Genomic DNA, 22,952 nt, shown 5'->3' with positions numbered 1-22,952 from the left:
ATCTGCCCAGTTAGCATCATTACAACCGGGATTTTCCTAAACTAGAGGTGAGAAAAATTTATTTTCTAAAGATGCAAAACCAATAAGCAAGTCAGAGAATTATACAATGGTTTGGGTTGGAAGAGACCTTAAAGATCATCTAGTTCCAAGCCCCTCTGCTGTGGAGTTTCTGCTTTTCAATTACATTTAGGTCTTTAGTCTGGAGACCCTGTGGAATGGGTAACAGGACAAAGATAGTGGGTTTGGTCTCTTTACTCTGTCAGGGAAAGAGGGATTCTCTTTTTACAGAACCTAAAATGGGTCATATTTGGCTTAAAACATCTAGGCCTTTCTGGCATCAAAATACATAGGCAGCCATAAGCCACTAATTTGTGCATTTTTTACAGAGCACTGATACTACAACACACCCCCACTGTGTCTGTATCGAGTGTATGGCTTTGGAAAGCTAGAATGCCTTCTGTCAGGAATTATTTTATCAGAGGGGGATTCCTTCTGAGCAACACAATCAAATGAAGACGGTGGTGTGCAGTTATTCTTCCCACCCTTTCAAAGTTCACAGTAAAACATGTCAGAGTTAGTGATGTTCTCAGCTGCTGAGAATGCTTTAATCAACAAGCCTTTTTTTTCCCTTCTCCCTCTTTTCCCTAGGGACAGAGGACTTCACGGCACTGCTTTGTTGTACAATGTGTACAGTTATAACCTACGCTGAAAGTATGCTATTAATGAATGAACACTGGGTGTTGTGTGTGTCAAGCAGATGAGAATGTCCTTTTGATCTTCTGAGCTCCACCACTGTGGCAGATGGATGTCTAAATTGCTTTATTAGTGCACTGAAGTATTCCATCATTTCTCAAACAATACTGAAGGAATAATCAGAATTTCACTGAGCTGTGATTTTCTGCCTTTCCCTTTCAAATCTAGCTGGATGTTAGGCAGTAGGGAAAAAAACTATTTATTTGTTTGTTTGTTTATTAGTTTTCCAGGGGGGTTGGAGGAACATATCATATGCTTGACTCTCTCTGAAGCAGCTAACAAAGCTTCTCAAATTTCTGTTTCATTTCAAAGCAGTTTCCACACAATATAGGAGCTGTATTTAGCTTTAGGAACAATTTTGAAATTAGTTCAAATGAGGAAGACAACAGATTCAAAGCTTTTTTTTGAGGATAATGTAGAATCTGAATAAGCATGTTTAAAAAGCATAGAGGTATCTGAATATGATGACAACAAGGGTTTTATCCCCTAACATATAAATAACAGTGGAAGACCAAATAACCCAACCAGTTTGAGGCCACAGAAACATATTAAAGAAAGCTTACATGTAATTGCCCCCAGGAAAATGATGTAGAAAATCCTTGATAACCCTTCCAAATATTTGATTCTAATGTGGTGTTGGGACAAAAACTGTGAATCCACCCAAATTTTCCCACATATATGACATACCTATAAATGACAAGTAGGAGAGAAAAAGATGCAGTGTAGGGCCTCTGTTCTGTAAATGAAACAAATCAAACTACCACTTCACAGGCAGCTAAGCTGATCTAACAAGCCACTTGCAGAAGTGAGAGGTCAAGCCTCTCAATCTCTTTCCCAGCCTCCCAGCTGCACTTGCAACAGCTCCGGTACTCCTCTGATCATAGAATCATAGAATGATGCCACCCACTAGATCAGGATGCTCAAGCCCCATCCAAACTGGCCTTGAACACTTTCAGGGATGGGACTCCGCAGCTTCTCTGGGCAATGTGTTCCAATGTCTCAACACCCTCACAGTAGAGAATTTCTTTTAATATCTAATGTGAACCTATTGTCTTTCAATTTAAAACAATGCCCCCTTGTCCTCTGTAAAAAGTCTCTCTCCAGCTCTTTTAGGTCCCCTTCAGATACCTGAAGGCTGCTCTAAAATCTCCCCAGAGCCTTCTCCTCTCCAGGCTGAACAGCCCCAACTCTCTCAGCCTATCTTCACAGGAGAGGTGGTCTGGCCCTCTGAGCATCTTTGCGGCCTCCTCTGGATTTTTTCTAACAGGTCCATGTCCTTCTTATGCTGGGGGCCCCAGAGCTGGACAAAGCGCTCCAGGTAGGGGCTCACAAGAGCAGAGTAGAGGGGCAGAATCACCTCCCTTGACCTGCTGGCCACACTGCTTTGGATGCAGCCCAGGACACGGCTCGATTTCTGGGCTGTGAGCGCACATTGCCGGGTTGTGTCAAGTTTCTCATCAACCAGCATCCCCAAGTCCTTCTCTTCAGGGCTGCTCTCAGTCCATTCTCTGCCCAGCCTGTACTGGTGCTTGGGATTGCCCCAACCCAGGTGCAGCACCTTGCATTTGGCCTTGTTCAGCTTCTCAAGGTTCACATGGGCCCAGCTCTCAAGCCTGTCCAGGTCCCTCTGGATGGCATTCCTTCCCTCCAGTATGTCTAACACACCACACGGCTTGGTATCACTGGCAAATTTGCTGGTCCTTTACCTTAAACGTTAAATCATTTAGTCAGCTGATTTACCTCACAATTCCAGAGAAACCTACCCACCTTTCTGCTATTTTTCTTCCAGGCTAATAGGTCACAGTGGCTAATGGAAGGATCCAACATGTCAGAACCAGTGCAAGGTAAGCAGCGGGATGGCCAAGAGCAAGGACTCCTGGGAGAGCACAGGACTGGGCACTACAAACTAAAATTGCCAGAGGGTGTGTCACGGAAGCACTGTCTTAGTGCCAGGACTTGTTATTAAAAGGGAAGGGGGTATCGAAGGGAGAAGTGGAACAAGTAAGGGTCCTGTTGCTTTAGTGAAGGAGTGTGTATATCACAGTGCCAACTAGAGCCGTAGGAATCCCATATGTCTGCGGAAGATTTCACGGGTAGAAATAACTGTGTGCACATGCAGCATCTGCAGCACACCCAGGAGCAGGGGATGTATAATTTATATGCAAATAACTGTGTAGTTCCCCCACAAAAGCATGGGGCCAACTCCACAGTCTTAGTAGCTGCACAATATATCTACATCAAGTCTGCTGTTTCGTATGTTTTGCACTTCATATGCGTGCTTGGACAGCACAGCACATACAGAGAGCTGCTCCTGCTGGGGGCTTCACGTTCTGTAACAGCAATGAATGCTCACAGGCATGCAGCAACTAGTTCAGAAGTGTCTGCTCCCTACAGCTACCAGACACCTGGAAAGCCCAGACAAATTTATAGGTCCTCAAAATCTGCCTAAATATGATTTTCAGGTGGAAAGAGTAAGTGTGTCTGGGAAAACAAAGCCTGCAGCATCTAGGAGGTCCTTTGCTACCTGTGTAGAAAAGCAAACACAGGACAGCAAAAGTTTAGGAATGCCTGTTCTGACGAACTGAAGGCAGAGCTGGAGCTCAAGTCTCAAATTCTTCTTAATCTGTCTTCTCCACTGACTCGATTTACCACAGCTGCCTTTTACAACAAATTTGAGAGGCCGTGCTTTCACATAGTGGAAATATGAGAGGTGTCCTGTAGTTCAGCTTCACAAATGTTCCTGTTACTGAGGCCATTACAAAAGCTGTGTAAGGAGCTTACTTCAGGTCTAGACACCTGTGAAGAAAATAACTGTAGACAAGTAGGAGGCTATGCACTAATGTGAGAATCCACCCTTCTCGCTCCTTTATATGGCGTTGGCTTATAAAATTAATTACTTACATACCTCACAGAGACGCAATATTTAATTAATATTTGTTAAGTGCTTTGAAATTCTAATGGAAGACATCATACTACTGTGCATTATGACTAATACAGTGTAAAAGTGATGCCAATGGTGTTGCTCAAGCAGAATGCTGAAAGGTTATCTACTCAGTTTCCGATTTAAAAGGGGAATTAGGAAAGTATTTTAAAACTCAGCCTAAAGAGAAAGGGAGAACAGGGGAGGAGAGGAGCTAAAACAGTTTTCAGAGGAATTTACTACGCAGTGTGCATTAACTCTCGCAGTTACAGTGTAGGTACCTACAGCAAAATCCTGGCTCCAGTCAAGTACATGGAAAATGTTTCACTGACTTCAGTGAGGTGAAGATTGTTAGCTTTTGTCATAATTTCCAGCAGATGCATCCCATACAGAGGTTTGCAACTTTGAACGGTTAATTGTTTAGGTGCAGGAAATAATCTCATCAAGCCAGGGCATGCTCACCATGTAAAAGCAATGCCTCAGCTTCTAATCTTTCTACTACATCCCACACTTGGAGTAAATCTTTCCATTCTGTTAAAGAATTTGGACCTGGGCTACCTATTTAAGTTGGTGGCAAAACTTCAATTAAATGGAAGCAGTGTGGAGATCACCATAGATTTTGTAATAAACATGGGAAGCAAACATCCTGTGTTTAACAGTGGTTGTAACTCATATACACCCCTGGAATTCAACTAATTTACTCAGAAGCCTGTGGAATTAATAATTAATCCCTGACTGGAAGGAAAAAAAAAAAAAAAAAAAGGTAACAGAAACTCAGACAACTTATTTTTTTAAGTATTCATCCTTCATACCTAGCAGGATTAAGACTGGAGAAACATGTTCCTCACCACTTCTGGGTAAGGCAGACTTAAAGAGTACATTTCTCAACTGAAAGCTTTGCACCTGTGAGGCTTAAAGGAGAAAGGTTTAAAAGAGAAGCAGGTGAGAGGCAGCAAAATTTGCAAGTACCTGGGAGCTTCAAGTATTAAGAAGACTCACTGCACTGCAGGAGCCTACAGCCACTTTAGGTAGGAAACTAAGTGGAACATTTTGAAGGATACAAGTTTCAATACATTTTTATTTTTTAAAAGGATTGAAGACTGTTATGTGGTGTATATGGGAGTCTTGGTAAGGTATTAATGTTTCTTTTCCAAGTGGTGTGTGATGGCTTCCACCTTCTTAATGTACTCCTATACAACACAGGGAGTTTTACTAGTACTGTTATTCTAAACCAGCTCTTAAGGTGGGCTTTTCTAACTGTGCTATGTGTAAAAACCTTGTACTACAGCAAAACCAGCACTTCTAGAGCAGTTTTGCGTCCATGCAATTGCTAGAACTAACGTAACTATGAAGTTGCACGTGGCAACTTTCCCTTTTGCTTCTGCTACTGTGCTGTATGTTTTTAACTGTAGAGCGGGGCTATGAAGCATGAAGCTTTTAGCTTTCTCTCTCAGTGCTTGTACAACTGTGTCCACAATTGTACATATCCAGTAAAATCCAAGGAAACGTTCCTGGGTGTCAGGATTAATCTTAGGTAACTGCAGCTCTAATAACTCATATGCTCTCTACTTAGCAGAGAATTTTCACAAACTTCTTGCAGCAGATCACATTGTAGCTCCAAGGGCTGACAGTTGCTTTCCCATCCTAGTGGAATAAGCAACATCATTTTTCCATCTAAACTCAGTAGTCAAAATGGGTTGGTGTATGCACAGCTCATATTGCAGCTCTCTGGATCCCAACAACAGATGGTATTAAGGGGTCAAGGAAAAAATTCAAGCCTAAAGCTTTTATTGACTGAAAGTTAAATGCTTAAGTCATGTGAAAACAGTGCTGTGTCACTCAGTTACACAGATAGGCTGTGTCTCCTTCCTCAGAATGCTCATTAATAACATACTTACTGGCCAACCAGTTCCATTAAACGTGGCAAGTGTTTCTTTGAAATCTGCCTTTATTATGGCTGGAGAAAACAGCGGGCAGAAAGCACAGAGGAAAAATCATTCCATCTTGCTTGGCAAGGCTGATTTCAGGGAAGACTACTGAAGAGATGCTAACTCTGTGTTTTGGAGGGATCTTAACTTTGTGGAGGGGTCAGAAGAAAACGATAACAGAGATCAGAGGATGCAGTCAAAGACCTTTACTTAGTGATGTCTGCACCGAGCTGACAGGACATGAAGGACTTTTTAAGACAATACTTGTTCCTTGTTTTAAGACCTCAGGAAAAACCACCCTCCTTCTAAATAAGGAATTTCATTACTTGTTTGCCTTGCTGTGTGTCCATCTACATTATGCTTGACTTTTTACCTGGCTAGGTCTGTCTTTCTCATACTGGCTTATCCTATTTTCCCCAGTAGGCTAAAAAGCAGCCCAGTAAGAATCTCTAAAAACCCACACTTGTATGGAAAGTATCTGAACTGACTCTAAATCAATTTAATCAGTCCTAATCACTCTTAACTCACATGCTTTCCAGAGTAGGTTCTCACAGTTCTCTAACCTTTTAACTTACGTTTCTGTGCCTGGTTTTCATGTTAAAACTTCTTTCATGCTTCTCTTATGCCACGAACAGGACACAAATCTGTTAATTTATGTCTCTGGCAAGACTTGTATTCCTTCTGCTCATAACCTGCCAAAACAAACTCTAGTTAGGCAGTTTAGTCACTCTGTATCTGCAAAAGTCTTCGCATTCTGAGTATTTCGTCTTTTCTCCTACCCCCTAAGTACCCTACATACACTTCCCAGCCTCAGGGTGAATGATTTCTCATGTTACATTAAAACAAATGTTGTTCAGATGACCATGTCTTTTGGAGTAGTCCAGACCTTGGTGTAAACACCCTGTGTTTACGCTTTCAGTTTGTGGTGTTCACCAACACCACATAGCCAGTTGTAGATGCTCTTGTAGACTGCTAAAAGACTGAAAAGCGCTGGTGCAAGGTCTTTGGGACTGTGTTAAGACCTCTGCCAGCTAGAGTTAGGCATTCACCTGTGGTGCAGCCTCTGATGATCCATCTGAAAACTTCATGTTCAAGGCAAAGTGCAGTACATGGAGACAACCTGCTTCAAACCCATGCTCTGGGCTCTAACTCATTTAACAGCATCAAAGTGAGAATCTGCACTAGTGCTGGAGCATAGATCAACACTTGTCAGACAGTCTGAGAGATTGCTGTTGCCATTAATGAACTTAATCCGCATCTGGAGAAGGCACACGGGGATGGGGAAGATTTCTATCTCTTTGTTAGTTAATGGGAGAAGCTTACAAAGCCAGTGTTCAAAGCAGATACAGCTACAGATAGGAAAAAAGAAAACATTCCCTGTTCACGTGCCTCCAGTTTGATCTACAAGATGTCTAATTATATGATGGCAGAATACATTTTGATGTAAGGGATAATTGGGCTTACTATGTTTAGCACAGTGATCAAATTAACGTCAGGATTGACTTTTTATTTGGTGTAAGGAGGTGTAAGAAAGGCAAGGCAAAACCCCTATTATCTGCTCTGTACTGAGGACATGCAGAGAGTACTCTGAGACAGCTCTCGAAACAGGGAATATTTCAGCTGGTGGGATGCTATGCCATCACTTAACGAAAATATAGCAATACTAAGAAAAGCATATTACTCTGCCCTGAGAGAAGGGGGCTGAGGGGGTTAAACACAAGTGTTATTACTGCTGTGGAGCTATTAAAAAACCACCCCTACACCAGATAAAAGTATTTTGTCACTTAAGACATTCTAATACCAGAAAGCATCTCTGAAACGTGCTGAAAGGCAAATGTCAGTATAAAGTAGCTGGTGATGCTTTTCAAATTGTTCACAACAGGGAAAAGACTAAGAAGCAATATTGAACTGATAACTGGAACAGTGTTGATAAAATGTCAGGTTTTCTCGAGTATCAAGTAACTTTTCAGAAGCACACTCTGAAGGAGTTTCTATTCCTTATAAGATGATGAGTAGAAAAAAGTAAGACTACATCTTCAAGAGGTTAGCTCCCATACTAGCTCGATGGTCACATAACTGCTCCTTCCAGAAACTAAGAAACAATACAGCCTTATTCTGCAACCTTTTCATTATGCAAAATCACAGCTCAAAACTGTAGACTGAATCACTAACAGCATTACAGACAAATAGAAAAATTCAGCTAAGTCCCTTTTTTCCCCTCTCCCCTCCCACTTGCTTGAATATGCAAGCATTTCAAGGTCAAGTGTTCGCACAGATCAGTTGTTGACTTCTGTTTCTGTGGCACCTGTACAGGTGGGAGCTGGACAAGCAGTGAGGTTGATGTACGCAAGAAGGCTAGAGCTGATGCAGCCAGCCTTCAGGTATGTATCTAGAGCTCCCTTCTAATTCTCAGAACAACCACAAGTTGGGCCGCCACCAAACTGTCCCCAGAGATGCCCTAAGGCCTCTCCCCCTGACTAACTAAGGCAGGACAGGCAAAGAAGGGAAACTGCTGTGCCATAACAATGCTCACATGGACCTCTTCTGTATAACAGGGAAGTTGCATTCACCTGCGCTGGCTTAAATTGTGGTAGGTATAAAAGAAAGGCCAAGTGCCCTACCAGCAGTGCTGCTTGGGAGGGTGTGTGTGGCCTTGTTTCTTTGTGCGAGCGCCAGCTCTAAAAGTGCCTTGAGTGTAGTGAAAACAACCCCCAGCATCAGCTCTTCTTCCTGCTTGATTTTATGTTGTGGTCACAGCTGCATAGGTAAGGATGTTATTTTGCTTCTCTGGCATTGAGTCAAAACCCAGAAGTTTGTATTAGAAAAGTGGCCTGGAAAGTACTGCACTAACAGACATGCAAAGCCTCTGACTTCTGGGGAATAACCAGCTTTGAAGTAAAATACGCTCAGCAATAATCCGTGCACACTTCATTAATTTCAGAACTGCAACAGCAAAGTACTACTTAGAAAAAGCTGTAAGATAGTAATGAAGGGTTTGGGGTTTATTTTTATTTTTAATCCCCAAAGCTCCTTATCTCCATTCTCCATGCTTTTTCATTCAATTTACAGTAGTCTAAATTAAAGCTCATCCAACAAAAAAGTGACACATTAAGTTTAACTAACCTCTTCACCCCCCCCTTGATGACAATCCTTTCTTCCTTAAGGGAAGAAATGCAACAACTTTGCAATGGCTACATTGCTTGTTTAAGATAACTTTTCTTTGCACTTTGTGTTTAATGGAATTTGGCTGATCTGGGATATTTTAGCTCTTTAAATAATTAAGTTGAGATAGTGAGGGCAGCAGTTCTTGTCAAGTCTTAACGAACACAAAAGGGTCTCTAGGCACCAAGCTGCCAGAAAGGCAGTATTTTGTTATCTGTCAACGTGCACGCATCTTGCTCTACCACACCCCCAGTCAAGTTTGAGAACCCCTTAACATGGGGCTACTGCATGACATGAAATATCAGTTACTGCTCAAATTTGAGTGAAAGCTTAGACTTAAGAGCGTTGCAGTCTAACACTGCTTTTAAGGGCAGCTGTGAGTTGCTGCTGCATAGGGGACACTCGTGTCCCTTTCCCTCCTTCTGCTGGCCCGTGAAGCTGCAGGGAATGCCGTGTCCAGAAAGCTGGGATGCACTGGAAAAACCAACGTTCAAAAATCCAGTCGATCCCTAAACCTGATTCAAGAGGTACAGCACGATGTTCAGCTGGGCGGTGGAATAGGGCCATCTTGCTGTCACAGCCTGCTATTACTCCAACCCGTGAGACTGGGCTAACGAGGAGGCAAATTTTTTGGTTGGTTGAACATTTCAGTTTATCAAAATCTGGCCCTAAAAGAAGCAATCCAGCCCGCTCTTATACCTCGTGCTCTCTTCTTGCACTTTTAAGAGTTCATATGAATGAACAGAAAGTAACTGAGTCAAAACCAACTAGGCTGGGAAGCAGGAGGAACCAATAAGAAGGGATGTAGGAAACCTCATCTTGTTTAGTGATCAGAGTAGTCTTAAACTGGAATGTTTCGACTTTTAGAGAAAGAAACATGGCAATCCCTTTCCTTTGCAATGTCTGAACATTAAATGTGCTTAAGACAACCTGGTCACTTCACAAGTTGTGCCTGAACTACAAAGTACAGCTGACTGTAGTTTTCTGATAATGTAGACGAGTTACTGCAAATAACTTGCCTTATGTTTGCCCTACCTCTTCACGTTTCCACTGGCTGTGGTTCTGTCAACCCTTTCCCCACAGCACAGGGCACCAGGGGCCTGGGCCTCTTTTAAACTGTTTTAAGCTGTGCCTCGTTTCAAACAAGGGATGTTTTCTGCCACGGCCCGCTGGCCATGGGGCAGGAGCAATGGTGTGCTGCGCCTCCTGCACCTCAAACCTGCCTGGAAGCTAGCGGTGTCTTTGAGAATGATAGCTACGTGGGCCAAACCAACGTTGAAAGAGCGGGTCCTTACGGCAGCTTTAATATTTTGTGCGCATCAGGCCTTGTTTGTAGCTTGCTAGGTAAACTCGCCTCGTGTCCGGCTTTCCAGAAGCAGGTGAGGTGTATTTGAAGTGCAGTCACCCTCAGCACGGCCCTGGTGCTCGCACTGCGGGACGGTGTGTGCGGTGACTGCCCTCAGGCTCTCGGGCTCCTCGCTCAGCCCGCCCCGCGCCCCCCATGACGGCACCGCTCCCCTCGCCGCGGTGCCACCGCTCGCTGCCCCTGGTTTGACCCCTGTCGCCTCTGTACTCCCTGCCGTTCTCCGCAGCCGCTGCTGCGCTGCCTCGGCCGCGTCCCCTCTGGATCAAACCCATCCCTGCGCCCCCCCATTCCCGCCCCCGCTGGGACGCGGCCGCCCCACAGGCCCTCCCGCGCCCCGGCCGCCATTTTGTGCAGCGCCGGCCCCGCTTGGGGGGCGGGCGGTGGGGCCCCGCCATGGCCGCGCCTCAGGCTCGCCCGCCCGCCCGTCCGTCCGTCCGTCCGTCCGTCCCCACTCACGGCAGCGGCGGTCGGCGGTCGGGCTCACGCTTGGGCCGTGGGGGCCGCCATTGCTGCGGTACCGGCGGCGGGCGGCAGAGGGCAATGCCAGGTGGCGCCGCGAATGCAGGGGAGGGTGTCAGCGAGTTACAGGATATGCTAAGCTGGAAGGGACCCACAAGGATCATCGAGTCCAACTTCTGGCCCCGCACAGCACTGTCCCCAAGACCATCATGTGTCTGAGAGCGTTGTCCAAGCGCTTCTTGAACTCGGGCAGGCTTGGTGCTCGGGAAGTGCTCCCCACTTCCTTGGGGAGCCTGTTCCAGTGCTCAACCACGCTCTGGTTGTTTTTTCCTAAAGCGCCCCTGGCACAGCTTTATGCCGTTCCCTTGGGTTCTGTCACTGGTTGCCAGAGAGAAGAGACCAGTGTTTGCCCATCCTCTTCCCCTCACGAGAAAGTTATGGACTGCAGTGAGTTCCCCCTTTAGTCTTTTCCAGGCCGAACAGGCCAAGCGACCTCAGCCGCTTCTTGTATGGTTTCCCACTACAGACCCTTCACTGTCCTCGTTGCCCTCCTTTGGACGCTCTCTTTCTTATTTTGTGTTCTGTTGCATCGTGTCTCAACCAGGGTTTTTTTTAATCGAGGGTCCCTCTCCCCTTCATCCTAGTTTGAGGGTTTCCCCTTGGTCTGTGCCTTGCTGGAGCTGGCGGGTGTCCCACAGCTGTGGCTTTGGCTGCGGGGCTAAGCTGTGGAAAGCCTGCAAAGCGAGAGCTGCAGTCCCCCAGCCGGCTGCCACCACACAGACCTCCCAGCAATCCAGTTTCCTCCAGCTCTGCACACACCTGAACTTGCTGCCAGGGATCCACTCTCTTTTATAGTGCTTTAATGTTATTTTTTTTCCCCAGGACAAGCCCCAATCCTAAGGACACCATAAAACCACTCTTGTGCAGTCAAATAAAACTGAAACGCTCAACAGAATCTCTGTAAATGTCCATCCAGCAATCCCCCCAAAAAACTCTGGCTCTAATCTGACCATGTAATTCACTCACTAATATTAATGTTTAATTTAATCACTGCTGTCTTTAGCTCATCTTTTTCATTCCAGATTTATCCCTCCCCATTGTCCCATGTAAGCTGGTGTCCCTGTCAGAGTTTATTTAAGCGAGCTGTCCAGCGCTGTCCCTGAGCTCAGCACTTAGGCTGTAGTATTTGCAAAGTGTGTGTGTGAGTGCTGCTGGATTACATGATCCTGAGCCTTGGCTTGCGGTTTTAATTCATCTGAAATTAAATGATGAGTGTACCAATAACGTCAGAGTGTGTTCCACTGCTATTCCTTGTTTCATTCTACCTGCTTTGATGTTTGTTGTATGTGCTTCCTGGCTGAGGAATTGAGCCAGGCACTCTTCTCGGCGCTGTTGCCAAGCCAGTTTGTTCTGTTATCCACTATTCTGTTATTCCAGCTTATTTACACTTTTTGTGATTTAATGGAATACTATCTGCTATTTTATTCTCCTGTACTGATGCCGAAAATCCTCGGAATGATTAACTGCTCTGAGACTTTTTCATCTATAAGCAACAAGGTATTTGTTTATTCGGCGTTGGGAGCAAGCCAGCTTGCGCTGGACAAACTTGCTTAGCTTGAAAGTTCAAAAGCAAGCCATTTTATATACTTTAGATACGTGGTTACGTCATCTAACGTACATATTAATAAGTAGGCTAGTCTCTGGGCGGAGTCTTTTCAGAATCTCTTTGGATATGCGCCGTCTTCTGCTGTGGGGGTCTTCTCCTTGAGCCTTCATCCCTCTGGTGGTGGTCACCACTGCCCTCTTCCTCGATTTGACCTCTTCAATTTTCTTTGTTAGGTGACCTGAATTCTTCAAGTTTGCAAAATCCTGGCTCTGGGCCTTCTATGTCTTATTCAAACGTCTAGTTTACTTAATTTATTACCTTGTGTATACTACTCCTTTCTATAATAAGGACTTTGGTCTAGTGAGCAGAACAGAACATGATATTAAACAGTACTTCTAAAATGTTTTTCTAGCAAAACAAGTAGAGCAAACAACTGAACCATTGTTAACTCTTTTTTTTTTTGGTGCCTTTTTGCTATCAGTATAAAACTGTTTCTTCCCCTAGAGGACTTCTAATGGTTTCAAGTCAACTCCTGTCATCAGGAGTTGATTATATTTGCATTGCCTAGTTGTTACTGACAAAATAATTGACACGAGATGTTGCTACACTGTAGCAGAAATTAATTAATACTGCTTGCTAGGACTTGTAAAACCCCTGGGGTTGTGGAAGGTGAGAGCGGGCAGAAACATGGCATGGAAAGACAATCAGCAGAGCTAAAGGATGTGCAGAAATGACCGAAGAAGAGACGATGAGAAATACAGGACAAAAAAAAGGGAGCGGGTGGCCTCTTCCTACACTCCTAAGAAGCCCTGGTGTTAAGAGACTGTTTTGTATGCACAGCTGCAGGTTTTTTAACCTCTCTTCCTCTCCTCCTGCCTTTCCGCTACTGTCCCTTCTTTGTAGGAATTGGTGGCTTTTAGGTTCAGGGTGGTCTGACTCCTACGTATCTAATTACCCTCCGAAAAATCTATTCCATACATTTCAGACCTGAAGAAGGATTTTGTGCCAAAAGCTTGTCTACAGTTCCCAGCTATGCCTGTGTTGGCCTAACTACCCCTGCAGGCCTTTTTTTCCTGGTAATTTTGCAACGATGAAAGCCGTACAATATCCATCCAATTTTGGTGAAGTTTTATTGGTACTGATACATACTCATTATTTATAGATAGTCTTTCTGCTATTTCCATATGGAAAGAGAAACAGCTGGTGTTAGACACCATTATACCAGTAGAGCTATGTTCATGCTGGGGGCTATTTGCTGTTGCTTTTTTCCAGGCTGGTGTTTCCCCCGCTCACTATCGCCACTCTGGGGACCCAACTTCTCTTACTATCTTGGCCACTCATCTCATGGCCACAAATGACTCCTCCAGAGCCCATATCTGATTCCACCTCTGGGAGAACCATTCCCCCCCCCACCACCTTCCAATCTTGCCCAGGTCTGGAGCTCATTTGAATGCTGAGGTTTTTATCTAGCCACCTGAATAAGTAAACAAACTTATGGCAGAGGGAGCTCTAGGCTGTCTACAGGGATCAAACAGCAAGTAAGTACATGACTGGTTTAAGGTGACCTAACTCTACAGTGTTGTCGAAACAGGCAGTTGTGCCCTCCTGTTTGGCTGTGTGCTGTGCCACTTCCATCTGGTTTGGGGATCTGATTAATTTGGAAGGTGGGTGGGTTTTTTGTGGTGGTTTTTTTTTTTTTGGACAAGAGTAATTATGAGATTGGATGTGTCCCACATCCTGCAGAACACGTGGCTGTACAAATGGGAGCATAGTTATTGAATCCCAGGGCTCTGAGTGAGGTCTGCCTCTAATCACTCCCATATGCATTCTTTCATATGTTCTGCAAAGCGTTAAGGTTTCCTATCATGTGTTAATTGATTCATTACTTTATGCTAAGCACACTGTCACGTGCTAATCATTAACTGTCCCATATGTTGAACTTATGGTGTACACCTTTAAATTCTGTATCTCCTCGTCTGCCAATCCCCTTTTATGTAATATCACATATATGTAGGAGACATTCAGACTTTAAACTTCCTGCTCGTTAGCTTTGTGAATAGTGCTTGAGTTGCTCTCTGGAGCTCCTCCTTATTTCAGTTGTGTAATGACTGTAATTAAAGCTGCTGTGGCATAGATCAGTGCTTTAGCCTATGGTAATGCAGCATGTTTGAGAGGGAACGGAAAGAGTTTTGAAACATCCTGTGACGTATTTGAAACAACCAGCATAGTAATGTCAGCATAAACTCTGTGTGCAGGGCAAGTTATGTTAGACTATGGAAGTTTTACAAGAGTTAAAACTTCATAACTGGCTCAGAAAATGTGACTGTGGAAGTTTTCACAAGGAAATGTAGATGAGAGGAGGCCAAGGGAGTTCCTGAAGTCTTTCTAATGAGGAAATAACTGGTCAGAAATGAGTGAGAAAAGATGGAAAGTAAGGTGTGTCACTCTCAAAATCCCAATCTGCAGAATTTCAGTATAAAGGACAAATGACAGATTTCTTCCAGTATGACTACTTACACAGCACACCCCAAGATTTATCAGAAGCAGGTTGAGTTGAACACACTTGTGTGTAAAAGAAAAAAAGTACTAAGTTCTCCAGCATTATTTCTATTTCATGTTTGAGATGAATGAGTACAGAATTTGATCCTCTGTACATGTAGTCCCAGTGTGACACAGTTTTAGGTTCCTCGTGGAATTCAGACCATCCTCATTTCATACACTCATTGCAGTAACTGTTGGCCTGGGGGTAAATAGCTGCACCCTCACAGGCTTTTATCTTCCAAGCCCTGAAAGCAGCACTAAAAGTCCTGTTGCATGTAGATAAGAAATGCCAAGTAAAGAGGCCAGGAGTAAGATCTGGGTAAAAAGTGGCTTTCCTAGGAAAAGGTAGTGCTTAAGCACAGTATGTTGAGGGCCAGGGAGGCAAACAGTCCTGAGTAAGAGCTTGCCTAACACCTGGCCTGGCCTGTCGCAGCACCTGCTCTCTGTATACCTGCAGCTTGGGCAAAGCCAGCCAGAGAGTGATTTCTTTCCCACTTGGCACCGTTGAAACCGTTGAAACTCCCAATTTCCCGTGCAATGTAAACCCTTGGGAATGCAGCGGGGCAGACACAAGCATTGCTGGTGTACCAGTGTCTGCAAGCCATTGCAGTGAGTGGGCTCTGGGCAGCGCCTGGCTGGGGTTGTGGCCCTGCAAGTGGGCTCATTCCCCGGTGTGCAGTGCCAGTTCACACACCGAGGCGAGGTGGCTATTTCTTTATTCTAGTTTGTGCAAAGTAGGGAGCTAGGTGGTAACCCACAAAAGGCTAGCTTCCCCATCATCAAAACTTTGCTTTACTTATACATTTTAGTAAACAAAAGTATCAGTATTCATTGGCTACAAGTTACATAGTGCTCTCATTAAGTAGTAGTCTGTTTTCTATTGGTTCAATGATTCTCTCACTTCTTATGCTAAGTAGTGCTCATGTTCAGTCTCCTCCTTCTTTTGAGTCGGTGTGCTGTGAGTCAGTGGTTTCGATCTCCCCCTGTCAAGATCCCTTTTACCCAGTTAGCACTTTAGATTGTTGGCACTGTTTGCCCCTCCTTCGGGCCCTGCCTTGGGTGTTCTGCCAAGCATCCTTAACAGTCTGTTAGTTCAGCGTTCCATAGTGACCGATTTCAATGGATACATAATCCTGAATTCCTTTTTTTAAATTTTTTTTCCTGTTCTTTCACCGTGGCTGCATTTACTGAGGCAAATAAGCGTATGCAATGCCTTTTACTGATACGTAGTTTACAACTGTACATCAGGGGTGACCTCTGCGCGGGGCTTTAACAGGGGGGGATCTCTCCCAGGTCCCCGGGGAGGTGTCCCAGAACGACACCGTGCCCCTTGGCAGCCACGTGCAGCTTTCTCGGCGTGTCCCCGGGCGAGAGCTCCCTGCCCCAGCTGCCTCCGGCTACAGCCCGCCCCTATGGAGCCTTATTGGATTCCTGGCCGAGGTGGGTGTTGCTGCCGCGGCGGCGATAGGGCGTGCGGCCGGAGATGTGCCGGAGCTGCGGAGCGTTGTATAAGCGGGAGCTGCAGGGAGCGGTGGAGAACTGAGGAGGCTCGCGTTTCTCCTCTGCGAGCTTGACGAGGTTAGTGGCTGTTACTCGCCCCTCTCTGACCGTAATTAGGATTTGGAAGCGGCGCTTTCGCCTCTTGCCCCCTCTCCCCCGCAGCCCTCCCCAGGGTTGCTCGCTGCCGGCGTTCCCCCCTCGGTGGCGAGGGATTGGGGGAGTCCTGCGGGTCACGTTGCTCCCAAGGCAGCACCACAGCAGAGGGGAGAGGCCGGCACTCGGGAGCGGGGACGCGGAGAGAAAGAATAAAGGGACGAGCCTTTTGTTTGGAAGAATATCCAAGGTGCAGTGAAAGCGGAGTATTAGCCTGTAAATGATGTGGAAGTAGCCAGTAAGCATCACGGGGTGGCCAGGGCACTTCATTGTGAGAGTGTGAGAGCTCATAGAAAGCCTTTCCTGCGAAGTGGCTTCTGGGCTTGTTTTGAGAAGTGCTGAGCTTCCTCCAAATCCTGTTAAAATCCATGTTTTCTGCAGGTGTTTGACACTCCCTTCTGAACCAGCAGACTGTAACCTCAGTTTACCCATGTGTAAACATGTAGCCATATGTAATATGTACCCATATTACCAACTGAGGATGAGAATATTTTGCTTTTGTAAAGGAACCTGGTGGGTACATGTTTCACACAGCTTTTGGCGGGAGGAAGGTGATTCTTATGTTCTCAGATACAGTACAGAATCTGTGTGTAAAACACGGTGACACTTTATTAGTAATTATGTTCTAATCACAGCTATCACCTATATCTTAAAAAAAAAAAGAAAAAGATAAAAAAAGATCGATCAAGTCTCAGTCTACATACAGTGAAAGGACAAGCTCAGCCTTTATATAACTGCTGGTATCATGCTGAACTTCTGAGTTGGAGCTTGTTAAAAAAAGAAAACAACCAGTGTTAATTAGGGCAACAGTTTACTTAACTGATTTTGTGTGAAATAATTTTTATCCAATTCCTTGCATTGATTTGCCGAATTATTTTTTTGTGGAATGAGGATAGTCTTTCAGCTCTTGGTTCTCTGATTACAGATGTGAACACAGAATGACACTGTGCCAAAAATCAATAACATACTGTTTGAGCATCTCTCTGTCATTTGTGTCAATAAATGAGAAAATTAAGACAAATCTGTTTCAATAATATAAATCCAACTTGAAGTTTAATCTTCGCAAAGTAAAGAGCAATAGGTTAATATTTTAAATTATTTTCAGCATATATAAGAAAGCCTTAGTTAAAGGCTTACTTTAAAGACTTTGAAAACTAGGCTCAGCAGATGAGAACAGGACCACTTTGCTCTCTGCACTAAAAATGAACTGTCATGGTCAATACAAGTGAAGATAAATGGATAAATTAATGGACCAGTTTTCAAATTAAAATGGGAATCACTTTCCATGTTATGCTTTGGTGTCAGGACTTAAGTAAGATGGAAGACTGGAATGCACATTGGCGTTTTTGCTTTTTAATGATGGCTCTGAAGTAACCTCAGTTTCATCTGTCTTGTAGAGAGGATATTGCATTGTATGTTGTGCAGATATGTTGTAGGAAGCTTCATGGAGTGTTTTCCATTACCAGGGCTGCAGTCCATTGAAACTCTGTCTGTGTTGCCATCCCTGGCTAGGAAAGCAGCAGTCAGGAGATAAAACTAAACCAAAACTGGAAAGAAGCTGAGTGGCTAATAGAAAGAGCTTGGATGTATGTGATATAGCAGTGTTTGCAGTGGGAGAACAGTTCCCTGGGAAAGGAATTTCTGTGTTTTAAAAGGTGATAGAGCAACATCAACATGTGCTGGGCTGTGGATAACTTTGTCACCTCTAATTTCTACAGAACCATAGATCTTTCTGAAACTTGCAGGTAGTGCTCAATGTATTAAAATAACTTACATTATGCTTGTACTGCCTGTTATTAAGCAAGACATCAAAAAGGTTGCTTCACTGAGGTGGGAGGGAATGGGGCTCAGGGGAGAAAAACAGTCTGAAAGTCAAGACACCTACCAGCTTAATCCCATAGTTGAAAAAAAATCCAGACCACACTGGATGTATACATGGCATGCTGTAACTTAGTAGAACGAAGGTTGCTGAGGACCTGTCCCACTTCCCTGGGGCTTGCCTTGAACCGTGGCAAGTGTTCTCTTGCCTGTAAGACCTAATTGTTGGGCTAACATCTTGAAACTTTATAAAATAATCGCAACTATAATAAAAACATAGATAAACATTTTACTTGTTTCCTCTCTACTAAGCAAAAGGAGCTTTGGCTTTTTGTTTAACTATTCCCTAGACTGTTTGCAACCCAGACAGAGCTCTACTGTCTAATTAGAAAACATTGCAGAAAACACACCTGACTGGGAAAGATAATGAAATGCCTTTGCTAATCCTGTTCCTCTAGATAAGCACAATCTCCCCCTTTAGCAACATGTGTTCAACAATTAGCATAAATTTTTTTTTTAATCTTCTATCTTTTCAGTATACCATTATAAAACAGTTAGAAAGAGCCTGTTTGGGGCAAATAGTGTTCCTATTACGGTAACTATCCTAAATGCTAAATTAAAGGCTACATTACATTGGCTGATAAAACAAACTCTCTTGGCTCAAGTAACGTTACCATGTTTATTAGCTTTCCTTTTCAGTGAAAGGTATAGGCAGAAAAGCATATTTATTGTCTTGTCACTACCTTTATTCTCTGAATGAGAGGATAAGAAAGCTGTGGGAAAGAACATGGAATAATTAAATAATCCCTAAATAATACAAAGAAAGAAAGAGAGAAAGAAACTGTACAGGATGTGAGGGATAAAGTTGAGACCACAATTGTTCTAGCTGAAATGCCATTCTTTGCTGTGCTAGAAGCTATAGAGCTTTGTGACCCTTTCTGTTGCTGGGGAGAGGCAGCCCTTAGTCAGTATTTAGTGTCTTTTGCTGGCTCCAACACAGATTAGCCACAGAAGACTGGTTAGTCTGTTATTTGGTGATGAACATAACATGTTCTCATACTTGTCTTTGGAGTAATTTGCTAATTTTTCTAAGACATAGCGCAGTTGTGTGCGACTGGAATGAGATCAGCAGGTTGGTATAGATCTCTCTGTGCCTAGTCTTGGTGACAGAGGATACAAATGTATGAAGGATTGAGAATTTGTTGGGTGTTTTTTTTGTTTGTTTGTTTTGTTTTGTTTTGTTTACTTACTCCCTTAAGTATGGAGTGCTTGACTTTTCACTCTGAGTGTGCTGGAATGCAGTATGTGTTAAGAAACAGTCCTGAGGTGTCTGAGATGCCTTAGGTTCGTCATCCAGAAATCAGCATAACCGATCTCAGCAGCTGCTGAAAATGTTCGCTCTAGGAAACCTGTTTTTCATTTGGACTTTCATTTTTTTAAAATCTATTTCAGATGTACTTGCTTGCATAGTGAAGTGAAGTGAAATGGCTATCCCTGTACTTAGCTCAGTATTTACAAATTAAGGGGAACTGTCTGTTTTTATATGCCTGGCATCTGTAATGAGATCTTAAGACTGAGGGCTCTTAAAAAACTATTTTCTAAATAAATAGGTCATTTACCTGACTGTTTAAAAATAGGAATATTCTGACAGGTGTTTGCAATGCAGTCCTTCCTGGATAGGTCCTGGTGACAGTCATCCTGATCTAGTAATATTTGCAATATTGACACAATGAAGGCACGGCAAAAGAACCATAAAAATAACCGTATTATATGATAGTATAAACAGGGCTTAAAGTGTCTGGTCCTTTGTTTAAGGGAACATAAGAGCTTCACATCCTTTCTCCTCTTGCCCTCCAAGCAGGGAATGTGGCCATGTAATTCTCTGGCTGCTCTGAGCCTAGTTTTTCTCTTAAGACTCTATCAGAGAGGATGCTGCTTTCTCAAGAGAGCGGAGATGAAGAACACAGTTGTTATTCCCTGGAGTCTGTGAGGAAGCCCTAATTTTGCACCAGGGATATGCATGAGGCACGTGGTTTCCCAGAGATTAAGTTTCTTTTGGTTAAATGACTACTAAATGAGGCTTTACCCCTTCATCTTTTGCCTGTGGGATCTCATACTGTTATGCTGACGGAGATGGTCTTTTTCATACAGAGAATCCTCAGCAGCAGGGAGAACTCACGCAGTTGCCAAGTCACCCTCCATCATATTTGAAAAGTCATGGCAATCAGATGAAGTCCCCAGTGACTGGAGAAAGGAAACATCACACTTGCAGCAGGGGGAATTGGACTAGAAGATCTTTAAAGGTTTCTTTCAACCCAAACCATTCTGTTGTTTTAACAAAGTACATTCCTTTACAGTGTGCCAATTAAAATTTTTAATTTTCAGCCCCCACATTACCTTATATTTGTTTATATGCCTATCTGGAATAAACTTTCCTATTCCAGACTGCAGAACTAAAATCCATTGGGAGGAAAAAGCATCCAACCTTACAGCAAGTGTAGTCAAATGGCTTGTGGTCTGTAAGTCTGTCTCACAAGCCATTTTTGGGCCATTTTTTTGCTCTTTCTCTGACTCAATCCTAAACAGACCCAGTGGGTCTGAGTGGACTCAGAGGATTATTACAGATTATTACAGACAGTTGTCATTTACATAGTCTGAGCTGCTGAGGCCCCATTGCTGCCCTTAGGTACACAAGTCTGGCCATGGGAGGGAAGAACAGAGATTTAGTGTCGAATATTTAAGACAGCATCTATAAAACAGTGATAACTTACAGATGCCCATGTGTAGTGTTTGTGTTTATCGTATCGGTGTAATATGCCTTGCGTTTTCCATTTCTAATGATAAAGAAAGACATTGTGTGCAAGTCGTTTTATGGAGGGGCCACAGTCATGCCTGAGATGTGGATGGCTTAAATAATAGACAATAAACTTAAAAGGTTAACTTTCTTCCTAGAACCTCAAAATGCTTTCTGGGGTTGTGGCAGCAGAGAAGAAGGGATTTAGGTGGGTATTTTAAAAAGGAGCAAGGCTGAATAAAGCAACGATCAGGATTGCTGTTACATTTAAAAATTACTGTTGGTGGCACAGGATGGTGGTAGTTCAGTACAGCCACTCTCTTCAGAACTCAGTGACCTCTTTGGCTGTTTAAAGGAATGGTTCAGTTAAGGACGTGAACTTGAGTTGGGGACAAATCTCTTCTCCAATGAGAGAAACTGTTAAATCACTTCACCAAAATATTGCAGAAAAATTTGGAGTGGATAAATTCTAGTAAAATTTGGGTAATAGAGAGAAATGTCTGCATCGTGTTTCAAATGCAAGTATGGACTCTAAAAAATCTAGTGCTTCCATGATCCAGTTATTTTTCTACCTCTTTTACAAGGTATATTCCCCTCTTTCAGTGCCCTGAGTACTGTCTGCTCCTGAACCTTTGCAATAGCTGTTTTAGTTATTTCAAAGTTAGGTGTTTGTGCCGATCCTGCCTTTTATGGAATATTATCAATTTGTTCAGCCACAGTTGTTATAAATAACGTAATAGTCCACACTGAGTACATGCAGTTGGCAGAGGAAAGGAGAAGAGTGATACTGGATTCTTTTATCCATGGCCATGCTGGTTCTGAATAAGTTGTGTATTTAAAATGATCCTCTGAGCAGGCAGTCAACTTCACTAAAACCTTCCAGCTCCACATCTTTGAAGGCAGATTGTGAGGAGTAAAAGGGGAGCTGGGGGTGTTTAAGTCTATTAGCCAGTTGTGGTTATTTTCACATAGATTTTGGAGAGGGTCTTGAGTTTTTGTAAGCACTACCAGCAGCTTCACTGTTCCTAAACTGACAGAATTTAACAAAGTATGTAGAATCTGTGATGCCCTTAATATACTGGCACAATCCATCCTGTACCCTTCTTCAGGCTGTCCCTGCATGGACTCAAACCATTTATGGTTTTTGATGAGTTTTGTATTCATCACAGATTCATGTGCAGGAGTTGAAATATATATTCGTCTTTCACTTAACATGTTTTAAATACAGAGTTTGGGAGTGGCTTGAGGCAAGTCGAACCTTCTACTTTGCTTGAAGGTGGACCTAACTTGATGGCAGTTTTCTAAGTCCTTTTGGAGACTTTTTGGAACAATAAATCTGGGGATTGTGAATGTGTAAAGAGGCAGACAGTTGTAAATAGGAACCATTTTGTAGGTCGTTCTTTTTCTTTGTTTATCAAGGCCAAGCCTGAGCATGTCAGGCTCCAGCTTGGCATGCTTGAAGGATCAGGTTTAGACATGCTCAGGGATGACTGACTGTACAAGCAAATCAAACCTACTGGTAATTTAGCCATGTTCTTGGCGTATAAAACTACATCTCTGCTTGCAGAAATCGCAGTGTTTGATGTGGGTAGACCTAAGGATTGGAAGGAGAGACGTGGCGATCGCTTCTGCGTTGTGTTCAGTTATACACAAAGAAAACATTCTTCTCCCTGAAACACTTTGCATGCAACCTTATGTGTAATTGCAGTACTGTGGGAAATATGCTTGTACAGGTTTTCTGTAAACTTTAGGTTTTTTTTTTTTTAATTCATTTTCTTATCAGGTTTTAGGTAAGATACCAAATACTCCCTCTAGTGGCTGATATTTCAGTAAAGGTGTTTTGCTTTTTGGGGACGAAAATGATGAGTTGCATGTCAGGACTATTTGACTGCTAAAGCAAATTGATTTACAGACTAACTCTTCATGAGAGGGAGGCTAGCCTATCTGATTCT

The 22,952-nt window shown here is 43.5% G+C and overlaps 2 protein-coding genes across 5 annotated transcripts in view; one reads left to right on the top strand and one right to left on the bottom strand.

Moving 5' to 3' along the window:
- Positions 1 to 10,697, bottom strand: part of LOC114066666 (cytochrome c oxidase assembly factor 1 homolog) — a 50,804-nt gene extending 40,107 nt beyond the window's left edge. The window contains exon 1 of one of the 2 annotated variants that reach the window (XM_027901505.1): positions 10,586 to 10,697. The gene's annotated coding sequence lies outside the window, so the exon portion shown is untranslated. The remainder of the gene's footprint in view (positions 1 to 10,585) is intronic. The other variant, XM_027901506.1, reaches the window with a different exon arrangement.
- Positions 9,924 to 22,952, top strand: part of BLVRA (biliverdin reductase A) — a 32,952-nt gene continuing 19,923 nt past the window's right edge. The window contains exon 1 of one of the 3 annotated variants that reach the window (XM_027901498.1): positions 9,924 to 10,022. In XM_027901498.1, coding sequence (XP_027757299.1) covers positions 9,939 to 10,022 — 84 coding nt within the window. In that variant the 5' untranslated portion in view covers positions 9,924 to 9,938. Of the gene's footprint in view, positions 10,023 to 16,183; positions 16,314 to 16,907; positions 16,940 to 22,952 lie in introns of those variants that run through there. The other 2 variants (XM_027901501.1, XM_027901499.1) reach the window with 2 other exon arrangements.

This window comes from Empidonax traillii, unplaced genomic scaffold (assembly GCF_003031625.1).
Source record: "Empidonax traillii isolate 1590-97213 ecotype Southwest subspecies unplaced genomic scaffold, ASM303162v1 scaffold793:size290412, whole genome shotgun sequence".
NCBI lineage: Eukaryota > Metazoa > Chordata > Aves > Passeriformes > Tyrannidae > Empidonax > Empidonax traillii.
This window is presented reverse-complemented; position numbering and strand designations above follow the sequence as displayed.